General features: G+C 41.9%; 1 protein-coding gene across 4 annotated transcripts; it reads right to left on the bottom strand.

The window, feature by feature from the left end:
• Window positions 1-326: 326 nt before the first annotated feature.
• Window positions 327-25,242, bottom strand: GOLM2 (golgi membrane protein 2). Of its 4 annotated transcripts, none has more exons than XM_075159665.1 (10): window positions 24,728-25,242; window positions 18,096-18,150; window positions 16,979-17,081; window positions 15,811-15,901; window positions 14,747-14,894; window positions 14,410-14,490; window positions 13,953-14,051; window positions 12,381-12,554; window positions 11,824-11,912; window positions 327-2,075 (listed from the first exon to the last, which is right to left on the bottom strand). In XM_075159665.1, the coding sequence occupies exons 1-9, from the start codon at window positions 25,052-25,054 to the stop codon at window positions 11,863-11,865; spliced, it is 1,128 nt and encodes a 375-aa protein (XP_075015766.1). In that variant the 5' UTR covers window positions 25,055-25,242; the 3' UTR covers window positions 327-2,075; window positions 11,824-11,862. The 4 variants fall into 4 exon arrangements, with proteins under 4 accessions (XP_075015766.1, XP_075015764.1, XP_075015765.1 ...); XM_075159663.1 differs by lacking the exon at window positions 11,824-11,912 and adding an exon at window positions 6,357-6,524; XM_075159662.1 differs by lacking the exons at window positions 327-2,075; window positions 11,824-11,912 and adding exons at window positions 5,669-5,787; window positions 6,357-6,524.
• Window positions 25,243-27,287: the final 2,045 nt, after the last annotated feature.

Below are 27,287 nucleotides of genomic sequence, written 5' to 3'. Positions count from 1 at the left end.
ACTTGAGGAAGGCTTTCGCAATACTGCCGAGTTATTCTTACATACCCGTAAAAGCAGCTCAAAACGCGTTGCCTGTGTTGCTGTGCCCGTTCCCACCGAGTGCGCAGGTGCTGGAGTTGAAGCAGACTTTTGGCTGAGAAATATCCAGGGAGCACGTGCTGGTACTGCCCTGCACGTGACAAAAGCGAGCTGTAAGGCACCTGGCCCCCAGAGCTGGCCCTTAACAATAACCACTGCTGATACGTCAAAATACCACAACTTCTGTGAAGCCCTAAGTTAATCCAATTTTAAAAAGTCAAGAAAAAAAAAAAGCCAGAAGCCTCGCATACTTTAAACAACTTAATTTATTAGAACCCATAAATGTTGCTTTCATTAGAAGAATCAAGTTAACACCTAATTCAGGGTGAAATTACATTTTAAGACGAACAAAAAATTGCAGTGCTTAAATACAGCATTTACTGAAGACTGCTATTCTTAGAATCCTGGTACAAGTTTATACTTATTGTGTGGTATTAGTATGGTATCTAATTCTGAGCAGGTTCAGCATTTTATTTTCAACTGAAAGTACATCACACCATGCAAAGGGCTATTCCCCCCATCTGCCTCCCAGAAGTATGGAATGAAGAGCTCAAGCCTTAAAGAAAAAAAAACTTTGAGATGCACCACCAGAATCTGAAGTTTTTATTTCTTGTATATTTAAGAATGATTGGTAGAAGAGGTTTTTTCCCTGTAGCAAAAAAAAAAAAAAAAAAAAGTATGACTGTTGAAACTTATTTAAAAGGTTCACTGCATTGGCATCGAGCAAACCTTAACTGTTACTTCAAACTGGAACCTGAGTACAGAGATAAAGTACAATCACCCATGTCATAGGCCCTATAATTTCTTTTCACAGTAGCCCTTTTGGAGAAGCAGGTTGGGTTAATAACCTTAATTTTCACTACTGTAGATCAACAGAATCATTTCCATAAAATTCAGAAAGTGCTTAAACATAGAATACAAAAAGTACCTAACTTACAAACCTTCTGATATAGAAAATCAAAACATGGAACATGGCAGATGTTGAGAGATCTGTATCAAAGTATTAAATTGTAAATTAACTTGAGTGACTGCGACACAGGATGGATGCTCGAGACAGTAAAACAGCGCATACAACGTATTTACCGAGGGCGAGGGTTGTTCCTTCCATTAAGGTTCCTAGAAAGCTGATGCAGACTTGTCTGTTTCTCACTAGCACACTTGCTCTCTTTAACACATACAGAAAGATTTCCTATAAGCTGTGCTGAATTATTTATCTTACCTTTTAAAATAAGCTATTAGTTACACAACTTTTTCAGGATGTATCAAATTATTAAAATTCTAATATCACCAATTTCCAGCCCTAGCTACGAGATTTGGTCATTGTATACGAGAATTGAAATGGTACTTGCTTCCGAAGACTCTCATAGTCTTTCCTCAGTTACATTAAGGAAGGAGCAATTTTTTAAACATTCAGTTTTCATTCTCAACTGATAGCTCACCTGCAAAATACAAAAACACAGCACTCGTGAGAAAAGCAGGAGTATTTTTGCTCATACAGATATTACTGTAGAAAAGGAGTCCTTTGGCTGTACATTGTTTCCACAGTGTATTTGTTACATGAGATACAAACTGTACAAGTTCTCCAGTTTACAAAGTTTTCTAAATTGCAGAAACAATTCAGCCCGTATTTATAATACCGGTTTTAAATGTAGAGGTTATTACAGATAAGGTACAGTCTAAGTACTTGGCTCAATGTAACAACAAAAATGTAGTTTTAATACAATTTGCAATAGTACAACTATGTACATATGTACAGAACGGTTCCCGTCTGTTGCTTTGCTGACTTTGAGTATACTCATCACTTTTAATTATCAGCTTCCTTTAACGTAAGGAACACCAAAGTAAAAATGGTTCAGTTTTGCAGCACTTCAAGTTCCTCAGTGGAGATCTCTCCTCATCCACATTTCTTGCTTAATTCCGGCCTTAAAGAACACCATCACTGAAGCGTGGCTTGCCATAATCGACGAGGTCGTTTTGTAGATCTCTTTCTTCATCATCTGCAATTAAAATACTCAGATCAACTCTGATGTGACACTACTGAAAAAATATTTAAACATACTTTCCCAGAACATGCTGCTAATGCATACATCCGCACCGAATTGGCCTCGTCTGGTTACGGGGACGAAGTCATCAGGGAAAAGACGGAGAACACACATGGGCCTGCGACTACGTGTCCAGCTGTCAGCACTCGGGGAGTTGTCCCTCGTGAAGAACTGGGGCTTCACGCTATTTAATATCTTTGGCTTTATCGCAACCGTGTTTCAGAGATTTATTGACTTAAGAGATTGTAGAGCTAGTTAAACTTACTACTGTAATTTGAGAATCTTCCTTTAAAGGTTTCAAACTCTCCCACTAAAACCCAACTACGAAGTCAACTACCACAGTTAGTTACATTGCCATCTTTAACCCATTCTAAAGTTAGTACATTCCAAGACTTCACAGAGGTGGGGCACCTCATGGGACGAGCACAGAGAAGTCGCTATGACTCCCTCCAGGCTAAGGTAATACTTTTTCCACCTACTTCTCAGATTTGAAAAATGATCCCTTCCGCACAAATGTGGCACAGCACGTTTTTCAGGGATTTTTCCTAATGCTGGAGTTGACTTTGCTGTCAATGTTTTCACGTACTGCTATCTCGTATCTCAGACTTGAGGGTAAAATTTGAAGAGAGACTTTTAAAAACGTAAACGGCAGCTCTCAAACTTTTCAAACCTCTCATCAATGGAAATCCCGGTTCTCTCTCTCAGCACTGCTGAAGAATCAACAATACCTTTTCCACCGCTACTCTTCACAACCGAAACAAACCCAGCTAGCCAGGCTCCTCGCGATAAACGCAGCCCCTCAGTGCGGGCGTCTACTCTCGAACCGCAGAAGAGCTGCCTGCCCAGCCAGGAAGCGCACGGCAGGAGCTGGGAGCAGGGCAGGGGCGATGCATCGCGCGCCGCCCCCCGGCCGATGCCAAGCGGCCCCTCCAGGCACGCCACATCCTTCCCAGCTGCGTTTGGTTCGCCTTTACAAGGGATTCACAGCTTTGTCCTTGACTGGAAGAACAAAGATGTTTCACCTCGTCTTTCAGATCCAGGATGACTGTCTCTCTCCACCACTCTTGACTTCTACTCCTGGGGTTTTGGTTTTTGAGCCTCATGAAAAACCGTAAGATTAAAAAAAAAACTTGTGCATCCTCAGTATAACCATTTACTGTAGCACACACAAATCCATCAAGAAAATGCACCTTCAGTATTTTTTCCAAGTGGTCTTTTAAAATGCAATGCTCTGCATTCTACCTGCCATAATGCAGACCTCTCCTGTGCGGGTCCCCAGCCTTCTTCCCTCCATAAATGAAAAAGCCCTAAAACTTCAGTTTGTTTCAATTAATAAGCTTTTGCTGCATTTTAAAGCCGAGTTCCTTTATATTCAGCAAAGATGCTTGTTCACAGGAATGGAAAACAATGTTTAAGTTTACTAAGCCTTCCACTAGACGATAAGCTGTCTGAAGTTCTTCAATACCTTTACAACAACTATTCATCAGCCTGTACCCGCGGGTAACTTACTCCCAACAGCAAAAGGCAGAGGTTTATCTACGTGACACATGCTTTGTTCGGTAAGAAACTACTAATACAGCACGTGGATATCACCTGATTTATATAATCCTCCACCATCCAGCCACCACAAAAACATATTTCCTATAGTAGAAGCCAACAACTTTTAAATATCACCTTGCATTTCTAACAGGTGGACTGAAAGAAGGAACGCCAGATTGGATACCGACATTCACAAGAGCGTATCCCAAATTTGTGTATTTTCCTCTGATAATTTCAACCGAAGGCCCACACATTTCTAGTGGCAACAGAAAAACATGTTTAATTAAATTGCTTTGTTTGCACATGCCACATGCTTTGTTCTAGCCTGATGCAAAACCATGTGATGTTTTTCTAATAGTTTTTAGACAGAAATTCAGGGTTTTTTTCCTCCCTAAACAATTATAACCACCCTCCCTCCAAACCCCCACAATTCTACCCTCTCCTACCCTGCAAACAAATTAGTGTAAAGACTAAAGCAGGCACTTTTTCCAAAATGCTACTACTGGAAGTACCACTTGCCATGCTGTAAGACACAAATCAAGTCAACAAGTTATTAGGAAACAGCATAACAAAGGGCTTGGAAAATTAAGTCTGAGGCGGTAACATACGCTGCTCAGGCTTTCTTTGCGAAAAGGCTTCCAGAAGTCACTCTTTAATCTTTACTACCAGATATTAAATCATTATGTCTATACAGATATACAGAGGGGTTGATCAGAAAAAATTTTCGCCAAGTCCAAATTGAAAGCCACCATAGTTGTGAACTGACAGGTACCACATCGAAATGGGGAACAGTTTCATGAGGCCACTTTCAGTTAGAGCTCTTATTTTTTCAAATATCCCTTGCATAGCAAGCTACATAAGCACAATCTCTATGGTTTTTAACAATTTTCCAGCACTTATTACTGTACCGTACCCACCCTTCCGTAAGTGGCACACAGGAATGCTGTTCGTTACTGCCAATAGTTTACAGCATACATGGTATTAACCCTTGCTTCCTAAAGCCACTCCTTTCCCTGTGAAGGCCCCCAGAGCAATGCACTCGTGCTGATAAGGCGCGGAGCTCCGAGGCGCAGCAAGAGCCGCGAGGGCAGGAACACAGCGCTGTGTCCCTGCACCGCTCGGGCAGCCGACCTCCTCCCGCCTCCTCCCAGGCTCCTGCTCGGCAGCGCAGCGGCTGCGGGGAAAGACGAGCCCAAAGGCCGGTGCGGCAAATGGTAGAAGTTCGCACAGATTCAGTAACAGTTACGCGGCCTTGGTTAAAACTTCAGGAACGTACGCTCAAGTCCAGTTAAGGTACTGCTGCGGCGAGGAGCCAGGCATCGCCCACTGATTACTAAGGGGAACTGAAAAACATGAAAAACCCAACCCACACAACTGCTTGGATTTGCAGAGCAGAGCTGAGACATACAAGCATGCACAACATACCATGCTTTCCTTTTCATTACAAGATCGTAATCATTAGAAGCAAGTCTCCTACTTCCACAGCAAGAACAGAAGGAGCTGTATATACTTTTGTACCTTCATTTAGAAGCTCGCTTGTACAAGCAAATTACAACCCAATAATAACCTGTCCAGAAGAACAGACGTTAGCGATCCAGAGTGACTAAAATCCGCTGCTAGTTTTGAGCAGAAGTGTAACAAAACAGGCCACATCTTCTGGAGCAGCAACAGAGTTTTCATTTTTATCAGCAAGTTAATTAATTGCCCAGTGTTGTGATCCATACTTTTCTTTTGCTTGTTCATGAGTTTCAAACTACCAGCCCAGCCAAAAAATGCTTACACTGCGTATTTAGATGCATGCCCACAGAAATCAGTTGCTTTTTATCAGCTTTTCCCATTAATTATGCTTGGATACCAATTAAATACATGTCTGAAAAGCTACCAGCTAAAAAACTTGCATTATGAGGATCAAAATCAGATCAGTTCAGCCTGCAGAACTTCAATCAGGTGGGTTTTTTTCCCCTCTTTATTTTGCACCTTCCTTAACTGGAAATATTACATATGTTTATGTAAACATTTTCACCCTACAGACATGCAAGCCTTTCACAAAATATTACCAAACAACTAGATGGAGAATGGTAGACACCGTGGCAGATACATGGCAGACAAGCAACGGCGAGGCGATGCACTGAAACGCATGCAGAACAAGAGGTGGTGAACATGCATATACAGGTATTAGGCTAGCACCAGATTAATGAGTTTTGAAGTTTGGTTAGCAAGGAAAACCAGAAGCCTGTTGAATCTGTGTACAATGCGTGAAAATTACATTTAGAATTGCTAACTGAGACCTCATTGCATACCACCTCAAGGCAGGTGTGACAAAAGCAGTAGTCAAAAAAAACCTATGCTTCTGTATTTGAAAACTGCTTTAGTAACGTCAAAGACTACGCCCCAACTAGTTAGATACCAGATTTGGGGTTTTAGACAAAACCATTTCTGAAATTTGAGGTGTCTTGATTTTCCTAGCAGGAACCGAACACATGACCGAAATAAGGTATCAACATCCTCTCACTGAAAACTGCTGTAACATTGCTTTCAAACGGAGAGCAAGACCGAATTTTAGAGATTGCCTGAAGCTTATTTATTCTATATTAGAAATTTTTGATCAGCTAAAAATAGTGAGGCTTTACACAAATTCAACAAGTAAACTCAGCGTGGATTTTATTACAATGGGATGGAGATAAGGCCCAAGCTCACCTTGGACGTCTTCTTCTCCACCATCACCATCCTCTTCCTCATTGTAAGCCAGCTCAGCCTGTTTGTCTGCCTCATACTCACCCACGTTACCATCATCCCCATTATAATCTGCCAGTTTAGAACCCTGCTGCGCATCAACAGGGGATTCATTCTCATCAAAGAATCGGCCTGTGAAGTAGGCAAAGGATTAAGTCAGAAGCAGAGAGGAAAGAAATAGGAAGATTCTCAACGAAAGCAGACCGCAGGTTAGGATAGTCGGGTTTTTGTAGCTGTTTCAGCTGGAGGAGAAAGGGGGTAGAAGGGAGAGGGCTTGGGCAGGGGGAGAACAACAAGGCTTATGGAACACCTCCCTGCAAAAAGGATGTACTTGGTCATTCAGCATTTGGATCTTGTGAGATCTGATTGTTGTAAGCTTCACTCTTTGGAGAAAAGAGCCAGAGTAAGCACCCAAACAAAAAGCTCCATCTTTGATTACCTACAAACACTAATAATAGTTTTCTTAAAATGCTGAAGAGCATACAGTGGAAGTTTTTGTATCTACGCTTCTTTCTGAGGAGGACTGGCATTTTTCTACACACAACGGAGCAATATATCGCTGACTTCGTATACGGCAGTGTCTGCAGAGTGTGTACCATACTGTCAAGGGTAAAAAATCTAGCAAAGATCGGCCTTGCGTCTCTGAACTGTTTTTTTTAACTACCTAATTAATTTGGCTTTACACTCTGGTTTCCTATTAAGCTTTAACAGTTTTCAAAATGTTCTGAATCCAGTATTTTTGGCTCCCAGCAAAGAATTAAGAATAGTTCCAGATACTGAAACAATGCACAAGAAAAACGAAAATTAGCTGGAACTATGAAATGACTAGAGAGTCAACCAAGCACACAATGAAAGATTAATGGTGTGATGTCAAGTTCAGAGCTGGTGTTTAATGGGATACAAGGAGATCTGTTCAAGTCCAATGCAGTTCAGTCTGCTTGCCCATTGCTTAAAGAATGCAACACAGAGTCTGCAGAGGATACGAGTCTGGAGGGATTATGTATAAATGAAAAAAATAGGATTAAAGTGCGATACAATCTTTACAAACTGGAAACGGACTGAGAAAAAAGTCTGCCAAGGCAGATGTTAAGTGATTCGCAGTGGAAGCAATTAAACAGAGGAGTAAAACTGAAGAATATGATTTCAACTTTAGGATTAAAAAAGGAGGTTGAGGTTACAATGGACAGATGTAAAAATGAAATTATTTCTTAAAACAAGGAAAACTATCATACATGGCAGTATATAAAAATCAGGACAGAAACAATAACGTAGTGCTCATCCGGATGGGGAAGAAAAACAGAAGAATCACATCTAGTGCAGCTCAAATGTACAGAAATGGAAGTTTCAGTTATTTTCATAAAATAAGCAAGAAGAAACTATGATCTGTTTAGAAATCAGAAGTTTAATGTATTATTCATTCTCTATTCATCTCTAATTGAGTAATCCTTGCTATTATCGTTTGTATTTTTGGACACTGCATTATATATAAAAAGCAGACAGAACTGTACAATTTGCACATGTTAAATATAAAACAAGTATGGAAAGACAATCAAATGCACTTAACCTACAGAAAAAATGGGCCTGTAGATATGTGACAAACAAGAAATACTGTGACAAACAAGTACTGAATAAACTTAAGCTGACAGAAGGAAAGGTTAAAATATTAGAAAGAGATCCTAGGGAACACAGCGAGCCCATACAGGCCTGTGAGCTGGAGCTCGCGGGGGCAGCCCCGCGCACAGGAGAGCCCCGGCGCGCGCGATTCCAGCACAGCCACTCTTTCACTGCAGGTGCTTCGTTCTGCTTTCAGCGTTTGGTATTTTAGCTCAAGCTACCTGAAATCAAGGGAGGAAAGGCTGAGACCCTGAGCACACACAGACTTCACCAGCAGTTGTTCTGGGCTAGGCGGTCTCGACAGCAGCTCCGCTGCCTGCGTGGGGAGAGTCAGGTGTCCACAAGATTTAGACAGCAGATGACTTCTCGCACAACACAGGAGAACATCAGTACTCTAACACAAGGCACATACAATGGTCTCGGGATACCAAGACTTTAGGCAAACAGCGGAACAGGAGTCGCTGGTAGCTGGAGCCAGCGATGCACCAACTGCTCTCTGAAACAGACAGAGGAGATCTGGAATCTTGATGGCATGGATCTCTCAAATCGCTCCAAACATGAGTCAGCGTCCGTAACGCAGGCTTTACAGGGACTGACTGAGGCACAGCGGAATGTGCGGTTATGAAGCACAAGAGGTAAGTGACAGCATGAGGATGCCCTCTGCACCCATAAGGATGTCACTGATGCGAAAACCTGCAGGTAACATTTGCTGAAATGAATTCTGAATAGACATATGGGGTATTACTCAAAGCTGGATCCTTACAAACACACGACTCGGAGCAGCTGTCCACATGCTCATCACTAAGGACCTACTTACAGAACAACTTTAAACAGCAGCGTGGACTGGAGGTTTGCTGCACCCAGGGTTTTTCCCAGCACAAACAGTGACCCTGCTGCAGTCACTTTCAGGTTCTGCTTCTTTTGAAACCGAACGGCCGCAATGTGCCCGTCTCTGTACCTAGTACCAAAGTTACTTTTTAAATCTATGCTATCAAAATAAAAAAGGAAAACATCTTTTGGGAAGAAGTTCTCCGATTCTGAAACCTGACAGATATGACAGACACCCTGACCAATGATGGTTACTCGTCTCATCCCATGGGCTGATGCACAGCAAGTTTTGAGGCACTCAGTAACCAAAACCCCAGCCAGGGAATTGTCTACAGTGAAAGCTGTGTGCCAGGGCTGGGCTCCTCCACACCACAGGGACGAATTTATTACCAATGGACCTTTCAGAACACCCACTGCTGATCAATCAGGAAAGAAATCTTCTACAAACCTGGATTAGCTATTTCCATGTGTGACAGAGAAATTCTCTCCCTCATTGCATCACTACAATGTACAATGTAAGTTATTCCAAATATGAAGGAGCAAAGAGAAAAGGAAAAGACTAATCGTGATGATTACTGACTCTTAGGTACCCATTCACAGCCTACAATGGAGACATTTAGTTCACTGCTCCTGCCTACAAAGCTAGCCCCCCACATCATTTAATCCATTACCAGGGAAGACAGCCAATCCATTTAAAAACCCCAACAACCGAAATACGAAGCTCTGCCATTTCAGCTGTAGTCACTCGGCCAGACAAGCGCAGGATCTTCAACAAGCTCCTGTGATAAACTGAATAGTCTTGCACATCTCCGGATACACACAGTGGAAGAAAAGCTTGCACAGGTTCCATGCCAATTTTGAATACATCTATCCCCACTTCATCAGAAAGATCCGTGAGTGATTTTAAAACAACTGAACCCTTCGCTAAAGATCTGTTTCTAAAAAAAAAACCCCAAAACCAGCACATTGATGTCCATTCCCTACTTCTTCAACCCTGGTCTTTTTAGAGCTTGTTTTCCCCTCATACTAAACCCTATTTAACTATTTTTCTCCCCCCTGAATTCCTTCCAGCTTCCCATCATCTTTCTTTGATATTTAAAGCCAGAGGATGGCCTCACAAGCACTAGGTAAAAGTTAGTTACTCTGTCTTCTTATTTGACATTCCTATTCGCACATCCCAGAAGAAAAACCTCACTTCAAACATTTGGTAGTGACTAATACCGACTGTTGACCACATCATTTTTGACTGAACTGCTCACTTGCTATTTGTCACTTACTCTGTGCATGTAATTCTCCATTCTTAACTGCAGACTACTTTTATGATTACAAGCTTTTATGTTGCTGAAACCACATCTCATACATTGTTTACCATCCAGCACTCAAAATACCAAACAGTGCCAAGCAAAGGATGCATCTTTGTAAACCTCACAGAAGCTTTTCAAATAAAACTCTTAGTGATACTTATGCCTGGAATATTCTTTTCTTGAAGTTGTGCAGCCACCAAACAGCAATTTATTCCTGACCAGGTCTCCATTAATTTGTCTATGACAAAGTCACATTCCTGTTTTTACTGCTTTCGTTCCTTTGAATACATACTTTTCAGATCGTATCACTTTGACACAATCTGTTCTTGAAAAATCCATGCTAACCACTTGTCATATTCTATTCAAACTGATTGAGAATTTGTCTGTTACCTTTCCAGGTATCAAAGCTAGGCTGCTGGGTCTCTAGAACTCCTCAAATCCTCTTTCCATTCACTTTTTAAAGACGTGTCTTCTTGCAGTATGATGGCACCTCTCTCAAAGTTGTTAATGGTTCAGAACCCATTTCAGGTAGCTTCTTAAATCTCTCGGATGAGGTTTGGCACTATCTGCAGGCTTCAGCCTCTGGCCCTTTGGGGCTACGAGGGGGTGGGGGGGGAGGAGAGAAGACGCTGAACTCCCACATCCCTGTACACTCCTTTATGCCAATACACGCCCTACCGCTATTTGCTAGCAAACCTGACTATATGCTCACAGGCCCCGTTTTAATTTAACCTCTGCTTCAGAACAGCAACTAAAATATTTTACAAGAATAAATGGAGCATTAACTTATTTCTCTGTTAACTAAGAGACTGCTAGAAGTTAACATTTTTTTTCCTGCAATTTCTCTAAGCTACAGAAGTGCCAGTCAAATTCTAGAAAAGAATTTCCCTAACAAAGGGAACTTCCCAAACTAAACCTTTTATGACAAAAATGAATTAATAGCTTCATGTTTCTGAGAGTGACCCTAGCTTTCAGAATTCTTTTCACTGATTACCGAAACCAATAAATGATTTTATTTCAACAAAATTGCTATGTCTATACCACTGTTTATCCGATGCACAGAATTAACACAGATCTCTGGCAGGAGGCCGTCCTGGTTTTGGCTGGGATGGAGTTGATTTTCTTCCTATTAACTGGTATAGTGCTGTGTTTTGGATGTAGTATAGAATCCTTTTTTCCTCCCAATTTTTGTGACTCTGAAAGTGGCAATTCTGATGTAGTAACCTGTCAACTTGGACTACAGACAGATTTTAATCATAGAAACCAAAGCCTAAGTGAAAGCTACTTAGCTGTGAGTACGAAGAAATTTAAAGTTGAATTTATGATAGCTATTATAATAAAGAAAAATCTTATTTGGTAAAAAAACAAGAGGAGATGTTTCAGGACTATGTTTTTTCTTCCAGAGGCCCCTTCCCCACCCAAATGCTAAACAATTGGAATTAGTTCTTTAAAAATAACCAGGTTAAGGTACACCTAGTCAGTATACTCTATACTATACTTAGGAGTATAGTATCTCTACTGATACCATAAGAAACTTGCTTCAATATAATGTTCCTTAGGAAGATGCCAAATCAAATGCTGTAGGCATAATTCTCTCCCAATGTTATGGTATCAGCTGCAACACAGAGACACGTCTCAAAAACAACAGTTCACAGTCAGCTGTAGGTGTCTTTGCCAGTTCTTACCTGCTGTCTGCCCACTAAGCCTCAGCAGTACTACCACCATCATACACGATAAACAAATACATCATTTGCTCCTGTCTGAAGGCTTCTTCCTTGAGCAGACATGGAAGAGAAGGGTTCTGGAAAACTTCCTCTCACAGAAGAACAAACTTCTGGCCAATACACATATTCCACCACAAAGACCCCCTGTGTAAGGGCTGAATTCTTACGATATTGTCCAAAACATTGTATTTAAGTCAAGTAATACAGTGTGAATATAAGTAACTCAGTATCATGCATGTATCAAAAGTCTTCACTTAATCTATTTAAATGTGTAGTAATTTCCAAAAACATTTTAAATTCCTATAAGTAATTTTTTTTTAATGACTGAATATATATATATGGAAGATGACAAATTAAGGCATCTCTTTTACACAGTAACGTATTACATTTCTTTTCAGGCTTACTCTCCAGAAGGCCACCCGCTGTAATGGTTCCTATTTTCCAGACAAGCACTATTACAGATAGAAAATGAAGTGATTTTCTTAATATATTGAAGTATATGATATTGGCCAACTTACTTTGCTTCATCTTCTGCAAGTCACTAACTCTGCTCTTTGGAATTTTTATATGGTCTGTTTCCATTTTGTGTTCTTTCTGATTTTCCACATTTTCTTCAAAATTTAAGTGCTGGAGAGAATTTGGAGGTATCTGCTTCACAATATCAGCATTTCCATCATTGTCACTGTGCAAACCTACAGAATGAGGAAGCGTGTTTGGTTTGTACATGGTTCCAAAAGGCGGCTATAATGTTATTGCAAAAGTTAATTAATCACATTTTAATACGTAATCAATCCTAAGTCGTTACCTTCTCAGCTGATTTTCTGTATATACTTAACTGCTTGATGAAGCCTAGAACAATAATACGTTTATGTATTTTTCTTATCCTCCTGCTGATTCTGCTTTTCAAATCTACTAAGCATCATTTATTGTTTCAAGAGCTATGATCTGAGGAGAAGGTTGCAGTAGGTCACAGAAGTTATGCTAAAAATAGTAAGCAGAATCACAGGACTACATAACCAAAGAATACAGAAAATCCTGGTCCCCTTGAAATTCACATCAAGCTTCTGTTGATAAACTCTAAATTCAAGCTTTTCGCTTGCTATCTTTTATCTTTTCTCACCAATAAAAGTCAAAATGAAGGACTACCTCAGAACAACAAAAGAAACGAACTATTTAAAAGATTTGACATTTGGAAATAATAAACTTTAAATGCGTATACAGACTTTGAGCTCAATAATTTTGGTATTCTAACCTGCTTACACATCCACTGCAAAAGGAAAGAAATCAAGAAATACTTCTGTTGCCTTTTTTCAAAGAACCAATAATGGGCATAACAAAAAACTTCAAGCTATTTGGTCATGTCACAAATATATAATGAGTTCGGCGTATTTAATGTTTTTTTAGCAGGACAGTATTTGAATATGCCACTTGCAGTGCAGATATAACCTAAAGTTCTCTTTGACATTAAAGCAAAGTGACTTGATCCATGCGCATTAAATTTAAGTATATTTTCTGTGGATTTGTGTCCTTTCTAACTGCAATTCTTCGAAACCCTTTCACTGCAGTACTTTTAATTCTCTCATGTCCTAAACCTCCCACCCACATCACCCTCAAGCAAGCTGTTCACAGAAGGAGGAGGACACTGAGCAAGTGATAGTACCACTGTTTATTCTCTGAGCACAACCAATAGATCAACAATTAACTCCTGATGATATGTTGCAGCCCTGTCTAATTAGTACCCATAAGGAGGGGTATTATTTTCAATTACTCTCCTCTGTGCAGTGGACAATCTTTAAGCACTTACCTTCGAAACTTCTAACTCTCAAATTTGGCTGAAGTTGGTCAAAAGGCTCAGAAACTACTGGGTGTGTGCAGAACAAAAAGAGATCGTACAACCTCAGGAGGCCAGACTAAGAAGACACTCAATCTTATATCCTGCAGAAACTGATTGTTATTTTCATTTTTGTAACCACATCAAACACGAAAAAGGGGCTGGCCACGTACATCTAACACTCATGATATGGTGGCAGATATTAAATGGTGAGTTGCCTACAAAACGTTGACTTGTCACCTGCTAATAAGAATTTTACCTGGTGCCAGATTCGGAGCATGGGGCTGTTCAGTTGGAAGATTTATAACAGGTTGGTCACCTTCAGTTTTAGGAGCTGAAATAAGTGGCTTCTTTAAAGCTGAAATAAAATACATGGACAAAAGCATTAACATGAAACAGAAACTATATACCAGGTCTTCCTCTAAGAATCCTGTAAACTTCTTTGTTGTTGTTTTCTTGTTTTTAAAACATAGACAAAACCATAAAATACAAGATTTCTGGTCAGGGGTGGGGGAGAAACATTATCAGAAGCATTGTTTTGAGAATTCAAACTTCTAAAGCACAGTAAAAATTACCAGATTTTACACCCCACTTGAATTTTATTACCATAGACAGATTTTAAAACTTTGCATTCACTATGAAACACATGGTATTCAAACAGAATATATACGCCACCAAGAACCCAAATGTGAAAGTATTAGAATATTTCTACTAACCAGTGGGAGTATCTTCAGCTTTAGCAGGGTCATTATCTTCTATTTCAGGCATGCCTGCATCTCCTCCTGGTTTGATTTTCTCTGTAAGACAAGAATAGGATATTCCGCCTTATTAACCTTTAAGTTTGAACAGTGAATTTCCCTGTTGTGGAAGGCTCTAAGACCAGAAGAGAAGTCCTTTATCCACAGACCATGTCCCATATTGATAACGCAACTACAACACTCCTTATATTGTACTGTTCATTGCTGTACTTCAGAGAAATGCACGATTCTGATCGCAAAGGATATAACACAATTGGCCCATTATCTATCAGAAATGACAAAAAAAAGGAAATACCTTTGCCATTTACAACATGATCCGAAGGCTGCTCATTCTTTACTGTGTTTTTTTTATCTTCTGCCTCTGGAACAGTCTTAGATATTGCCTGGTCATCATTATTGGGACTTACTTCAGTGTCTTTACTGGACTGAATTTTCTGTGTGGCCTGTTAGAACAAATCCATAAGCAACCAATATTAAGTGCATCCCTGAAAATTACAAAACAAACCCCCTCAAATTCAAGATTACTTTGGGTAAGCAAAATCCCATTCATGAATCAGATGATCACCACAGCAAACAGCAGCAGAAGTCCTCTATATACAAACCTGAATCCTAAGAGTAGGAGATGAGAGTATGGACACATAACTGAACAGAAAATGTAAAATACAGCACGGCTGTATGACATTTACATTGGTATATGTAGCTCTTAAGTATAATTCAAACAGGTTAAGGCCTTAAGCCTCAGGTCAGAGACTTTGAAACAATTCTAGATTTCAAGAAAGATCTGATTGAAATCTACTTCAAGTCTGCCTTATTATGAAATGTTTGTAAACAGAGATGAAGTAAGGAAACGAAATTTTAAGAAAAGCAGGTTATTTCATCTGTTTGCAGGAAAGAGGCCCATATTCTACTGGCAGCTTGCACCATATAATTACACCCTTGATACCATTCAAATACCATTGTTATTTGCATCACATTAGCACCTCAAGGCCTCAATAGAGATCAGGTTCCCCTTTGCAATAACCTATATAAGGTTGTAAGAACATAGATCCTGCCCTGGAGAGCTATAAAGTAATACCCATTTTACAGAGAAGAAACTGAAATCCTTAGCAATGATGTCATGTAGGAAGGCTGTAGCAGAGCAAAGAATTAAGCCTGATCTTCAAGGCTCAGTTCACCGACTGAGCAAAACAGGCAGATGTTCTTACACTAACGCCCGTCCATTTAGGGCTGCTCAGGACAAGTTTTACGGAAAGTTAGGGGAGAAATGTCCAAGGCCTCCATGTATCTGAAATGCTGAGTGAAACAAACTGCAGATTTCAGGCTCTTCTAATTCAATAAAGAAATTTAGCTGCACATTACCTTTTGTTCCCGCACAACTTGGTCCATTAATTTCTTCATGTTTTCTTCATGTTGCAGTCTCATTTCCTTGATCTGCTGCCCACACTGCAGACTTGATTAGAAACAGATTATTAGTTATATTTCATTTGTTGTATCTGCTCTCCCACAAATAAAATAGGCGGAAAAATATGAAGTGGCACAAAAAGCCAAACCTGAGATATAACTAGAATAGTTTGTCCAAAAAGCCTTGTCCTGGAATGTGTATGGGGTGGAAATGGACTGAATACAGAAAGAAAGCAGAACCGGAAAAAACAGGGACAGAGCAGAAAAACGGTAAAATAAACAGAATGGCCTTGAACATATTTCCTCCAAAACCTGGAAAGCAACCGAAAAGTCAAGCTTCACAGTTAATCCGTCATCAGCATACATTAATTCCACTAGGAAAGCAATATATCTTCCACAGCTGTCAACACAGAAGATGCACCACTACTACTATCAGTTACTGCTACCAACTCAAATAGCTGTGTCATTCAGATCTTGTTAAGTGTCCCAACTTCTCTAACAAGCCACATAGAGATCAACCCAATTCAACAAAACTCCTGTCTCCCACAAATACTCAACATAGCACATACAGTAAAGAATATTTTTTGTGTGTAAAAGTTTCAAACATTTTCTCAAGTGTTAATCTCGCTTACTCCTCAAAGCTTCAGAAGAAGTTGTTCTCCCTGCTTCCCCATCACAAACTTAAAAGGCTGAGGTCAACTTAAAATTTCAATCTACACAATGCTTTCAACTTCAGTTGAAAAAAAATAAAATTACACTTTTAGAAAGAGAGCAATTAACAACCCTGGTGGCTTACAGAACTGTGGCAATTAAACTCTTTCCAAGTATTTGTTAACTAAGATTTCCATGTTATAAAAAATGCATTGACTTAAAATCGTCCAACGCTGAACAATTCCAGTAAGTCAGATTTTTCTTAGGTCATATCTCACTTTGGGGGGAGGAGTAGAACATCACAAAAAAATAGAACTTTAAAATCAAACAACTAGCTAAGTCAAAGCTACATCACCAAGTGAGTACACTCAAGTTTAGTATTAGTAGACATAGGATTCATTTGTACTTTTTAATAAATACAGGCTTCCATTACACACACACAAACCTACAGTTACTAACATTCTTGAAGACATACCTATCATATTCCAATCTCCTTGTAAGGTAAGTATTGTTCTTCTTGTACTCATGAAGCTGATCTTCCTGGCGAATGAATTCCTGACGTAATTCTGCTAGTTGTTCTAGACCAAAAAGCAAAAATCAACATGAATATAGAAATGTAAGAAAAAATGCCCCATGATGGATACAGCTTTCAATATTGCTATATAAATTCAAAATTTGCTCAAGTTTTATGTTACTTCTTCTAGATATACTTTAAAGATTCTTAAACTAACTTGAAAAAGATGCCAATTTCCTCATGCGTGCCAGATGTCGCTATGAATTATAGAACAATTCTTCTGATACTATGCCAAAACCCCTAAATTTTTCTTTACCTTTTAATTCAGAAGACTTACACAATGCTATTTCACCTACCTGTTGGAAATCTCCTTCATTTCCTGAAAGATTCTGCTATTCTGAGTAACACAAAAGTACTACTAGGTTACTTTAGACACGATGGTCAAATATTCTTTTTCTGCAATAAATGCACAAAAGAAGGTACCTTCACGCTATAAAACCAATAAATATTTCCTGTCTTCACAATTGTTCTAGAAGTTCCTCTCCCTGCTCCTCAGGCTACAAATAATGGTTAAGCTTCCTACTATTTTAAGTTGCAACTACATAGACACAGGCAGAAATGCCGAGTATGTTGTCTGCAGGCATGTACGGATTTTGGCATTAGCTGTTCCAGGTCACTCTGAAACCCATACAGTAAGATTACAGGCATTGTAATCACGTCTGTATGCAACAGCCTTAAAAGATGTTTTCTGGACCTTTTCTAACCCAGCATAAGGATCACACCGTGCTGATCCAAACTATATTAAACCATGTTTTGGTCATGCCAATGACTCTAGTATCTTGGAAGTAAGCAGTGCCAGAAAACATGTTCTTTCTGCAGATGATAGAGCAAAGCCTACGAGAGCCAACCCTACACTTATCCAGACTAGGTAATAAAAAAATATAATGAAATTTCACGTTATGCGATGTTCCAGCATCACTTGATCTGTCATTTAAAATGTATTCTGCAGTACCTAGGCAGTTAAAAAATATACAACTTCACAGTCTGCCAAATCACCGTTTGGCCATAAATTCCTTACCCTTTAAACGATGTATGTCTGCCATTTGGTATGATATGTTGTTCTGCAGCTTAATCTGAAAGGAAGAAATGGTTATATAAATATAGACAATCAGCAGGTTAGAGAGGGCTTAGACTGCGAAGACTCAGATGCGTTTGTTTTCATTGTAAAGACAATGTATGTAAAGGATTATCAGAATGACGTATACAAAGTTCTTGTAAATATAAGTAATGTATATTTAGTTATCTATAAGTGGTATCACCAACCTAACCACTGTATTTAGCCTTTGCTAACAAGGACTTAAATTTATTTCCAGAACATATTTCTATCAAAAAAGTAGATTCTGTCAGGACTAAAATAAACACATTGCATTCTGATACTGCAGAAGGAGATGGTGAATTTCCAGTGTCAAATCATAAGGGCATAAAAATAAACACGCAGCATCATCAGCAAAAACAATTTTTACCTAATGTATATTTAAAGTAAATTTTTTACGTGATGCTACCTAATATTCATAACACACATTTTATTTTTAAGAGAGAATCTGACATCAGTAGATTTCCACAACAGCTTTTAATTTGGTATTTTTAGTAAGAAAAAAATAGCAGTTACAATAAATAAGAAATGCGTGTACACAAAGTCATTAAGTAAAGACGCTTTGTCTTGTTCTTACATAAAGACATACGTAAAGACAAAAAATAGCAGAAATGAAGAGCAAGATGCACGCGTAGAACATACTGAGAAAGGGTGAAAAAATCCACGACCGTCATCAGGCAACACTGGGCTGTGATTATTTTTCTTGTAGTTTCACGATGGGTATAAACAGTAACTCTAGAAGGGATGGTGAGAGAGGGTTGTCGTTCTTGTGTGACAAGGTCAGGATTACCTTTTGGAGTACCAACATGAAGTGCAAGCACACCTACGCCGGCACGGGGCGGGGGACACACACAGGCTATTTCAAGTCCCACACAGATCGTGAAGCTCAACATCTGAGCCAGTTACCTACACTTCCCGTCACAACAAACAAACAAGACATATGCCCTTACTTTAAGACTTCCTCCACCCACCTCTACCTTCCCTTTTATCACATTATTCAGTTCTTTTAAAATGTTGCACGTAACGTTTTTGTTTTTAGAAGAGGCACTCAAGCTCTGGACCGTCTGATTCAGTTTGTCCCATATGGGTTGAGGCAGGCATTTATAACTTCAGGAACTACGGCCATACAAGAACTGCTGAAATCGTGATTTTCTGCAGAACACAGTGTACACGGAGGCACACATCCAACAGCTCCAGTCACATAATAGAGGCTCCTTATGAAACCGAGCGCTCCATCGAGAGGTTGGTTTGTGCCAGACTGCAGGATCCTGGCTCACCCCAGCAGCAACGCACACATGGGCAGCGCTGGCAGCAAACCCTGCCCCACGGCCGAGGACAAAAGCCAAGAGGGTTTCTGGAGCGCGGAGAGGCACCACCGCGATGGCTCTGACCTATGGGGGGAACGCCCAGCCACTTCACAAGGCTTTTCCCAAAAAAAGAAAGAATGGCAGATGATGCACTCTTTTGGTAACCTGAGAACCCTGACATATCGCTCTGAAATAGGACACAAAATAAAAACACGCGATAGGGACACTTAGGGAGCCTTCTCAGCGGGTTAGAGCCATGCGTTTGAGAACCGGTTACACACGTGCTCTGCCCACAGAGACATTTAAGGCACCCTAGTTACAGGATGCACAAAGAACAATACTCAATTAAATGAAAGCCTGTGTTGGACTTCCTGTGCTTTATTTCAAAAGCGCAAGTAACCCCTGCGGTGGGGACTTCACACAGAAGCACAATACGAAAGTAAGCGCCAAGCCTTTCCATTCCAACAGGCGCCCATCTTGCCACTCTCCATCGAACGGACACCGGGACAGGAGAACAGACACAGAAAGAGTGATTTGTTGAGCATTATTTTGCAAAGCCACTGGCAATAATGACCAAATTTTTTCCTGTCTTCCACTCTAATGCAGTTCTTTCCCAGAACCCAATAAATCTACAAAAAAAGGAGATCCTGGGAAGTAGTGGATTCTGTTTTCAAACCTTCATCTATCGGAATTCATGACACAGAAAGCCTTCCCACTGGCTTGCTTCTGCTCATCCTATAAACATTTGACTTGTAATGGGCTGGGGGAGGGCTGCCTGTCTGTCAACCAGAGTTTGATTTGAAGATTTATCATACAATCTTTCATTTTGGTGATTTTGAGCTTCAGAGAAAAGTGACAGAATTTATATCCAAAACAGCCTAGCTGACAGCAAATGTCCATCATCTGAAGGATGGAAAGGGAAAAAGCTTTTTTATGATTCATGGGATCTGTTCCACCTACACATGCAAAAAACCACACTCCACAAACCATGGCACAAGTCCAGTTCTTTCTGAGCTGTGCCCTCCTTGAGTCTAGACCTATTTGTACTGTTCATGTTTGTCAGTGGCTTCTCAGGTCCTTTCCAAAGCAGTTAGGATGTATAAAAGAAATTCTCTGTAGCCCAATGAGCTCTGCACAGGAAAAAAGACATCAAAAATCCTGTGCATGCTGGAGCTACGTACATGCAAGTCAACCTTCCAGTGCTGTCTGAATTGTTAACAGTCTTGTCATATAATGAAAGGCACTGTAAGGAAAAAAGTTATAAACACACTGGAGCTTATCTCTACATACAGCAGGACAGAACACAGGTAGTATTGCTTCCCGAAGAAGTAAGTGGTAAACTGTAAACATCCACCCGTATTTCCCTGTGACTCATTTCTTTATCTAGCAAGAACACCCTCCGAGTTGCCTGTCGAAGCAGCGCGAGCAGGTGTCCGTACTCCTCTTGCAGCTTCACGAGCCTGGGCATTCCCAACGCATTGCTAGGGCACGTGCCGGAACAGCACAGGAAAGCTGTTTAAAAGTCTGTTTGCACAAGGGTCTCTATGCCACAACTCCATGATCTTTCTACTATTGTCAACTGCCTTTTTCAGAATAGGCAGTGCTGTCGTCGAGCAATTAGTACAGCATCAGAGATGACACTATGATCATCAGGAACATGCAGTAAGATTGGAAGATGCACTCAACATCACTGCTGTAGAGCTACAGCTTCACAAACTGAGGAGCTATCAAGGAGTTTTGGCAACAAAGAACATAACCAGCAGCTCCCAATGATGTTTTACTAAACAGTTTCATCCTATGAAGCACCATTCCTGGGCACCAGCTACGGGGCAAGGCTGTATTACACACCTGGCATTGCCAGCAATAGCTTTGAGAGAAGGCGTGCTCCGGAGAGCTGCAAGAGCAAACACAGAGCTACGAACCCCTACACACTGGATGGTTGCCATTTGGAAGCTCTCCACCACAAATTCCTGCAATTCAATCATTTTATTGAGTTTATTGCAAAGGGATGTGTAAAGCTATGAAAAAAAAAGTATCCTCACGGTATGCTGCAAAAAAGCATGAAATACTCAGGAAGCTAATGCTAACTCTGCATGCATCAGCTCCCCAAACACTGGGGCAACCACTATCCCCGTTTGCCTCCCAAGAGGAGCTCCAAAAGAGGAAAACTCCTCTCGTTTGTTCCAAGGTCCAGCAGACCATCACGAGCTCATTAAGATGAGCACAGGGTAATAGGAGAAGAGAATCCCCAAGAACCCACGCTTTTTCTTTTCCTTTTTTTTTTAAAAACACAAGACACTGGGTCACGCTACTACATTTGCTCATAAGAGCAAACAACATTCTGGTGCAGTGTGACTGGCTTGTTACGCATGCAGGGGGAGGGAGGAGAGAGACAAGGGTTTGGGCTTGACGACAGATATCACTGAGCTAGGAGGAAGCTGCCTGCAGAAATTCAAGTTGCCTCAACACTGGGAAATGCACACTTGATTTACACGACCACAAGGCAAAGAATCTCTTATGAGGGCAAAGGAGCATAAAGCAGAATTGACACTATGATAACCACCAGAGTATCATCTTTCAAATGAGTTTTCTATGAAATAAGCCTAGATCTGTTGTGATCACTTGATACCCTGGGAATTACCAGCGTTGGTGTTTTATTATAGCTCCTGCATCTCACAGATGGACTAAGATCATTGGTAAAAACCAGTTTGTTCAAAGAACATCCTTGCCAAATCCTATTTTGAGAGAAAAAAAATTATCAGTCAAGCCTTTTTTTGGTCAGACACTTTATGCCTACTACTTACTATTTTTTTTTGTAACAGATCTTTATTGTCTAAAACAGAGCTTTATTCTCTACACTCTGAAGTACAGTCACTTAAAGACTGTTTTGGGTTTTTTTTAGAAAAAAATTGGGATTGTTGCCACTGAGAACATGACAGTAGCTCACATGGGAGGAAGAGAGAAAGGGACAGTGACTGGTTATTGGTAAAACATACTGCTATTCTTGCCTATGAAGGCACGTTGAACATTTTGAGCACAAGTCAAGAAGAGAGGATATTCAAAAGCTACTCGCTCACATGACCTTAAATGGCAGCTTCTGGAACAAAGAACGAAGACATAGGGCATATACTGCAGTATGCATACAATTAACAATTAAACTAATCTGTGAGGTTTACTAGTCACATTTCTCTTGCTCCCCTCCTGCTCTGCCCTGTGAGATACCAGACTGAGAGCACTCAAAGACCAGCCAGATTTATGGAGAACAACAAAGTGGTCAGCAGGCAGGCGCAGCTCGACAGCACCTCAGTTTGTATCACGTGCATCAAAGGGGACTCTGGCTTCCAGGAACCCTTACTAGGCACCCTGGCTTAGACTTGCATTTTGTCTCTGGTGTCCTACAGTAAAACATTACAGATTTGAAAAAAAATACAAAAGCAAGCCTTGCCATGCAGCCCAATAATTCATAGCTTGCTTGAATACCACCACTGGAGTTCTACACCTGTCAGTCAGTTACAATAATGCGTGAAACAAGTTCATTGCCCTATGAACACAGGCTAAATAATAACGAGAACACAAAATCAACTTCACCTACATAAAGAGCAGCCATACTGCAAACACCCACCTATATTACTTCCCTTGAACACCCTTAGCCACTGCTCCGACAGTCTGCAGCTTGGGGGCAGTTTCAATGCATTTATCAACCTTCAGCAGACTTCCTCCATTAATTTGTCCAGTCTAGCCATGAACTCATGTTATTTTACTATCCTCAACAGCCTGAGAAAGGGAGCTCCAGCTCAGTGCCGTGGCTGACCACCTCCTGTGTTTCAAGCCACTACCATCTTTGGATGCTTGCTTTTACTGAAGAGGGCAATGAATAAACCTATTTGCCCTCTATATGCACGCAAAAGTTCAATTAAACAAACAAACAAAAAACCAAAACAAAACACCCAACAGTTTAGAAAACTACCAGTTTTCTGTCTTTCACAAGGGGAAGCATCTTTGTTAAAACCTAACTGCTTTAACTTGAGTTCAGCTTTTCTTACTCATCAGACTTAACTATTTTGATATCTTTATAGAATACTTATTTATAAATTAAACTAGATTTTATAGTATCACAACATTTTTAATCACAATGGCGTTAATTGCATTTATTTCTAATGGAGAGCAGCAGTATCCACCATTACATACCTAATCAGGCTTTTTATTCCAAACTCAGAAACAATTAAACAATTTTAAAAAACACATTTGCTGAACACACAAATGGCTTCATTTTAATGGTTCGGTAGGAAAGAAAACATAACTTTAATACAATCTTAATCAGTTGGAAGGAGTCTAATTCTGTAATAAGGTATGTATGTATTCGGATTTTTCTGTGACAATTAAATGCATTTTCTCATACTGCTCATCAAATGTGTGATATGAAAGGGCCAGAAAAACAAACTCAGCCAGTAATAAGCCTAAGGGTGGTATTTCCACAAATCCTACGGTGATAAACAGTATCCAATTAGCAGAATTATGAACTGCATGCAAATACGCTACCGTACACGACTGAGCAAAAGAACTTGTCTGCGTAACTCCTCTGCAAAGAGTTGCCTTATGATTATGAAAGCAGAACAGTGAAAGTTGATGCATTCACGCATTCTCCCTTCCACAAGAAAAGAAGTCCCCAGGCCACCTCCACATAAAAGGGCACGCTGAATTTTCTATTAGCTTGTCTCTTCGCAGCTAATGAAAATGACACGTTATGTCAGCAGCAAGGATTTGAGCACCAGCCCCTGATGTGCCCGGCATTTTGAAAGAGGCAAGCGCCGGGTGCTACACCTGAACATCATACTTGTTTCATTCTCCTTGAGGCCAAACAAACTATAGTTTTAAGGCTGTGTACAGCTTTTTAACTGACCACAGAAGATCAAATAACCTCAGCAGAGAAGGAAAGCTCAAAAAAAAAAAAAATTAAAAATAGCCGTCTGGAAAACAGTGAGCTCTCGGCGTTTTCATTGTTAGCACAGACACTGCCCTTGCTGGACACTTTCAGCTCTTTCCAGGGATGCACTCAGAAACCCCAGCGTTCTGCAAACGTCCCAACAGCAACCAAAGCCAACGCACCCGCTCCAGAAACCAGGGCTTTGGGGGCTCCTTTTACCCTCAGGCTGCAGACGCTGCAGGGACACCGGCCATCTCCGGGCGAGGACAGACGGTGCCCCCCCAGACCCTCCCCGCCCCCGGGCCGGGCGGGAGCCCCCGCTTTACCTTGCTGTCCTCGCACTTCTTCACCTGGCCGTCCCTGGCCTGCAGCTGGCTGCTCAGGTGGCTGTAGTCGGCCTCCTTCTGCTCCAGCTGCTTCTTGTGGGAGTCCACCTTGCCCATCAGGTCCGAGTTCCTCTTCTCCAGGCGCCCCCGGGCCACCTCGGTGCGCTTGGCCTGGCTCTGCAGCTCCGCCACCTCCTCCTGCAGCAGGGCCTGGCGGGACGAGGCGTTCCAGCAGTTGAAGGCGAGGATGGCGATCACCACCACCAGCGCCACGAAGACAAGGGAAGGCAGACGGCCGCCCCTCCGGTTGGCCCCGAAGCCCACCATGGGGGAGGCCGCCGGGCGGGGGCTTCACCCGCTCACCGCCTCCGCCCGCACCTGAGAGGGGAGAAGCAGGGACGGGGGGGCAGGAGGCTGCTCAGGGAGCCGGGCGGCGGGCGCAGGCGCTGCCCCAGGGGGCCGGGCGCATCCCCGGCGGCGGGGGGCGCTGAGGGCGGCGGGGGAGAGGAGACGAGAGGAGAGGAGAGCAGGCTGCCCGCGGCGGCGGCGGAGGGGAGCGGGGCGAGGGGAAGCCGCGCCGGGGGCAGGGCTCTGCCCGCGCTGCCGTGGCCGGCCCAGGCGCCGCTCCCGCCCCGCGGGGAGGGACAGGCCGCAACGCTGCGCTGGGACCGCCACGGCGGCGCGCCGCCCACCTCGCCGGCCGGCAGCGGGCCCTCCCGCCCCGCCCCTTCCGCCTCTCGCCCCGCCCCTTCCGCCTCCCGCCTCTCTCGCGAGAGCGCAGCTTCCCGCCGCCGCAGGGGCGCCATCTTCTGCGGGGTGGCCGGGCTTACGCTGCCGGTGGCGGGCACACGCACCCGCCCCCCCGGCGGCACCGGCACCCCAAAGGGGCGGGCTGGGCCGCTGGGGCGAAATAACCGACGCTTGGGGGAGGAGAAGCAGAGTAGGCCGCTCAGCGCTTCTCTTGAAAGGTGTTTCCTGAGGAAACACAGCGTATCTTCGAAATTTTGTGAGGAAATCAGTTGTTTTATAAACACTCAGATAAGGCATTTATTCTTAATCAGATTGCCTCACAAACCATTAATCTCTCTTATCACTGTGGCACATAGGTCTCACAGGGGGAAAGGGGGACAGAACTGGTCTGAAATGCAGAGCTGGCTTCCGCGCTGAGGGCGTGGGTTGGTTCACAGCAGCAGCCTGCAGCCGCTTTCTCGCGTGTGAGGGGAGGCAGGTCACAACGAAGTCAGGCACGCAAGTTTTTACTGCCTCAGAGACTTCCCCCGGCCCCGTGATGGGATGTAAGTAATAGTTCTGCTGCACTCCTGTGGCCAAGCACCTCGGACAGGAGAGAAGGTTCGAGTGAGCTCCTGTGGTACAGCGCATGCATGATACAATCACCATAACCTCCAAGTGCAAAATGGTGTCGAGAGGATGTGGGAGAAACAGAAAGGGATCCGTTTTCCTCCTAAAAGGAGGAAAAAGAATGACATTGAAGGAATAAAGTATAAAATGCATTCCTTTCCTACAGCATGTGTTGTGCAGAATCTGTTAGCTGTGATAGTGGTCTCATGGCATATATATCCCTTTCTCTTTTCCACCTGATTCTAGAACATACTTGCATACCAATATTTGCATTTTGGCACTTTTAATTGCTGCTATACTAGTAGCCAATTAATTTGCCAATCTGCTTTCCGCAGATGGTGGTGTAGATTCACATTCTAAATCTAGTGTTGCAAATTTTACTTCGTTGTGAAGCTAGATAGTTACAGGTTTTTAAGTCTGCTCTGTTAAGCAGCTTGTTTCTGGATACACTCATTCTGTGCAAACCTGAACACTGTGAGAAAGGAAATGTTTGTCTAAATAATGTAAATACAATATAAACATAACAAATTTGAGCTCAGAACTATAACTGGATTTCACACACGTTGATTTCTTACGAACCTGTAAAAGTCTGCTCAGAAATCTCTCTTCACGTAGTGCTCAGTGGTATTTTCCCCGCTCCCGTTTAAGCTGTTTCTGTCAGACTTTGTGTGAGCTCCGAGCTCCATAGCTGGCAGCAAACAACCTCCCTCACAACAGGGAGCTGCGTGAGCCCGGGCAAGAACTGGCCCCTGCACGTTTTTTGTGGTTGTTTGCATATCTGGGAGATGAGGCAGTACCAAGCAGTTTTCTTTTTCTGATTAATTTGCCATTTGATTTCAGCTGTGTTCCAGGCCCTGTGATCCAGACCTAGTCTATTCTTTTCCTGCTTGGAAAGGCTGTATTCCTGCTCCCTCTTCCTGAGCTTCCGACTGTAATCTTAAATTGTGTGTTGGAATAATGTATCTCTTGGCATCTTCGGCTCAACCTCTGACCAGGATCTCGGCTAGTCCTTCTGAATGGTTTCTCCTGGCTTCTTTGGCTCTTGCCCTCGTCACTGTCAGTCATTGTCTGCTGCACACTGCATAGTTGTCACTGAGAAACACAATGCGAGCACAAGAACTAAGTTTTAAACACCATACCTATCCTGGAGCAACTGAAGGACGCAAAGAAGAGAATTTGTTCAGGATTGTATCAAAACCTT

This window comes from Calonectris borealis, chromosome 11 (genome assembly GCF_964195595.1).
Source record: "Calonectris borealis chromosome 11, bCalBor7.hap1.2, whole genome shotgun sequence".
Classification (NCBI taxonomy): Eukaryota; Metazoa; Chordata; class Aves; order Procellariiformes; family Procellariidae; genus Calonectris; species Calonectris borealis.
This window is presented reverse-complemented; position numbering and strand designations above follow the sequence as displayed.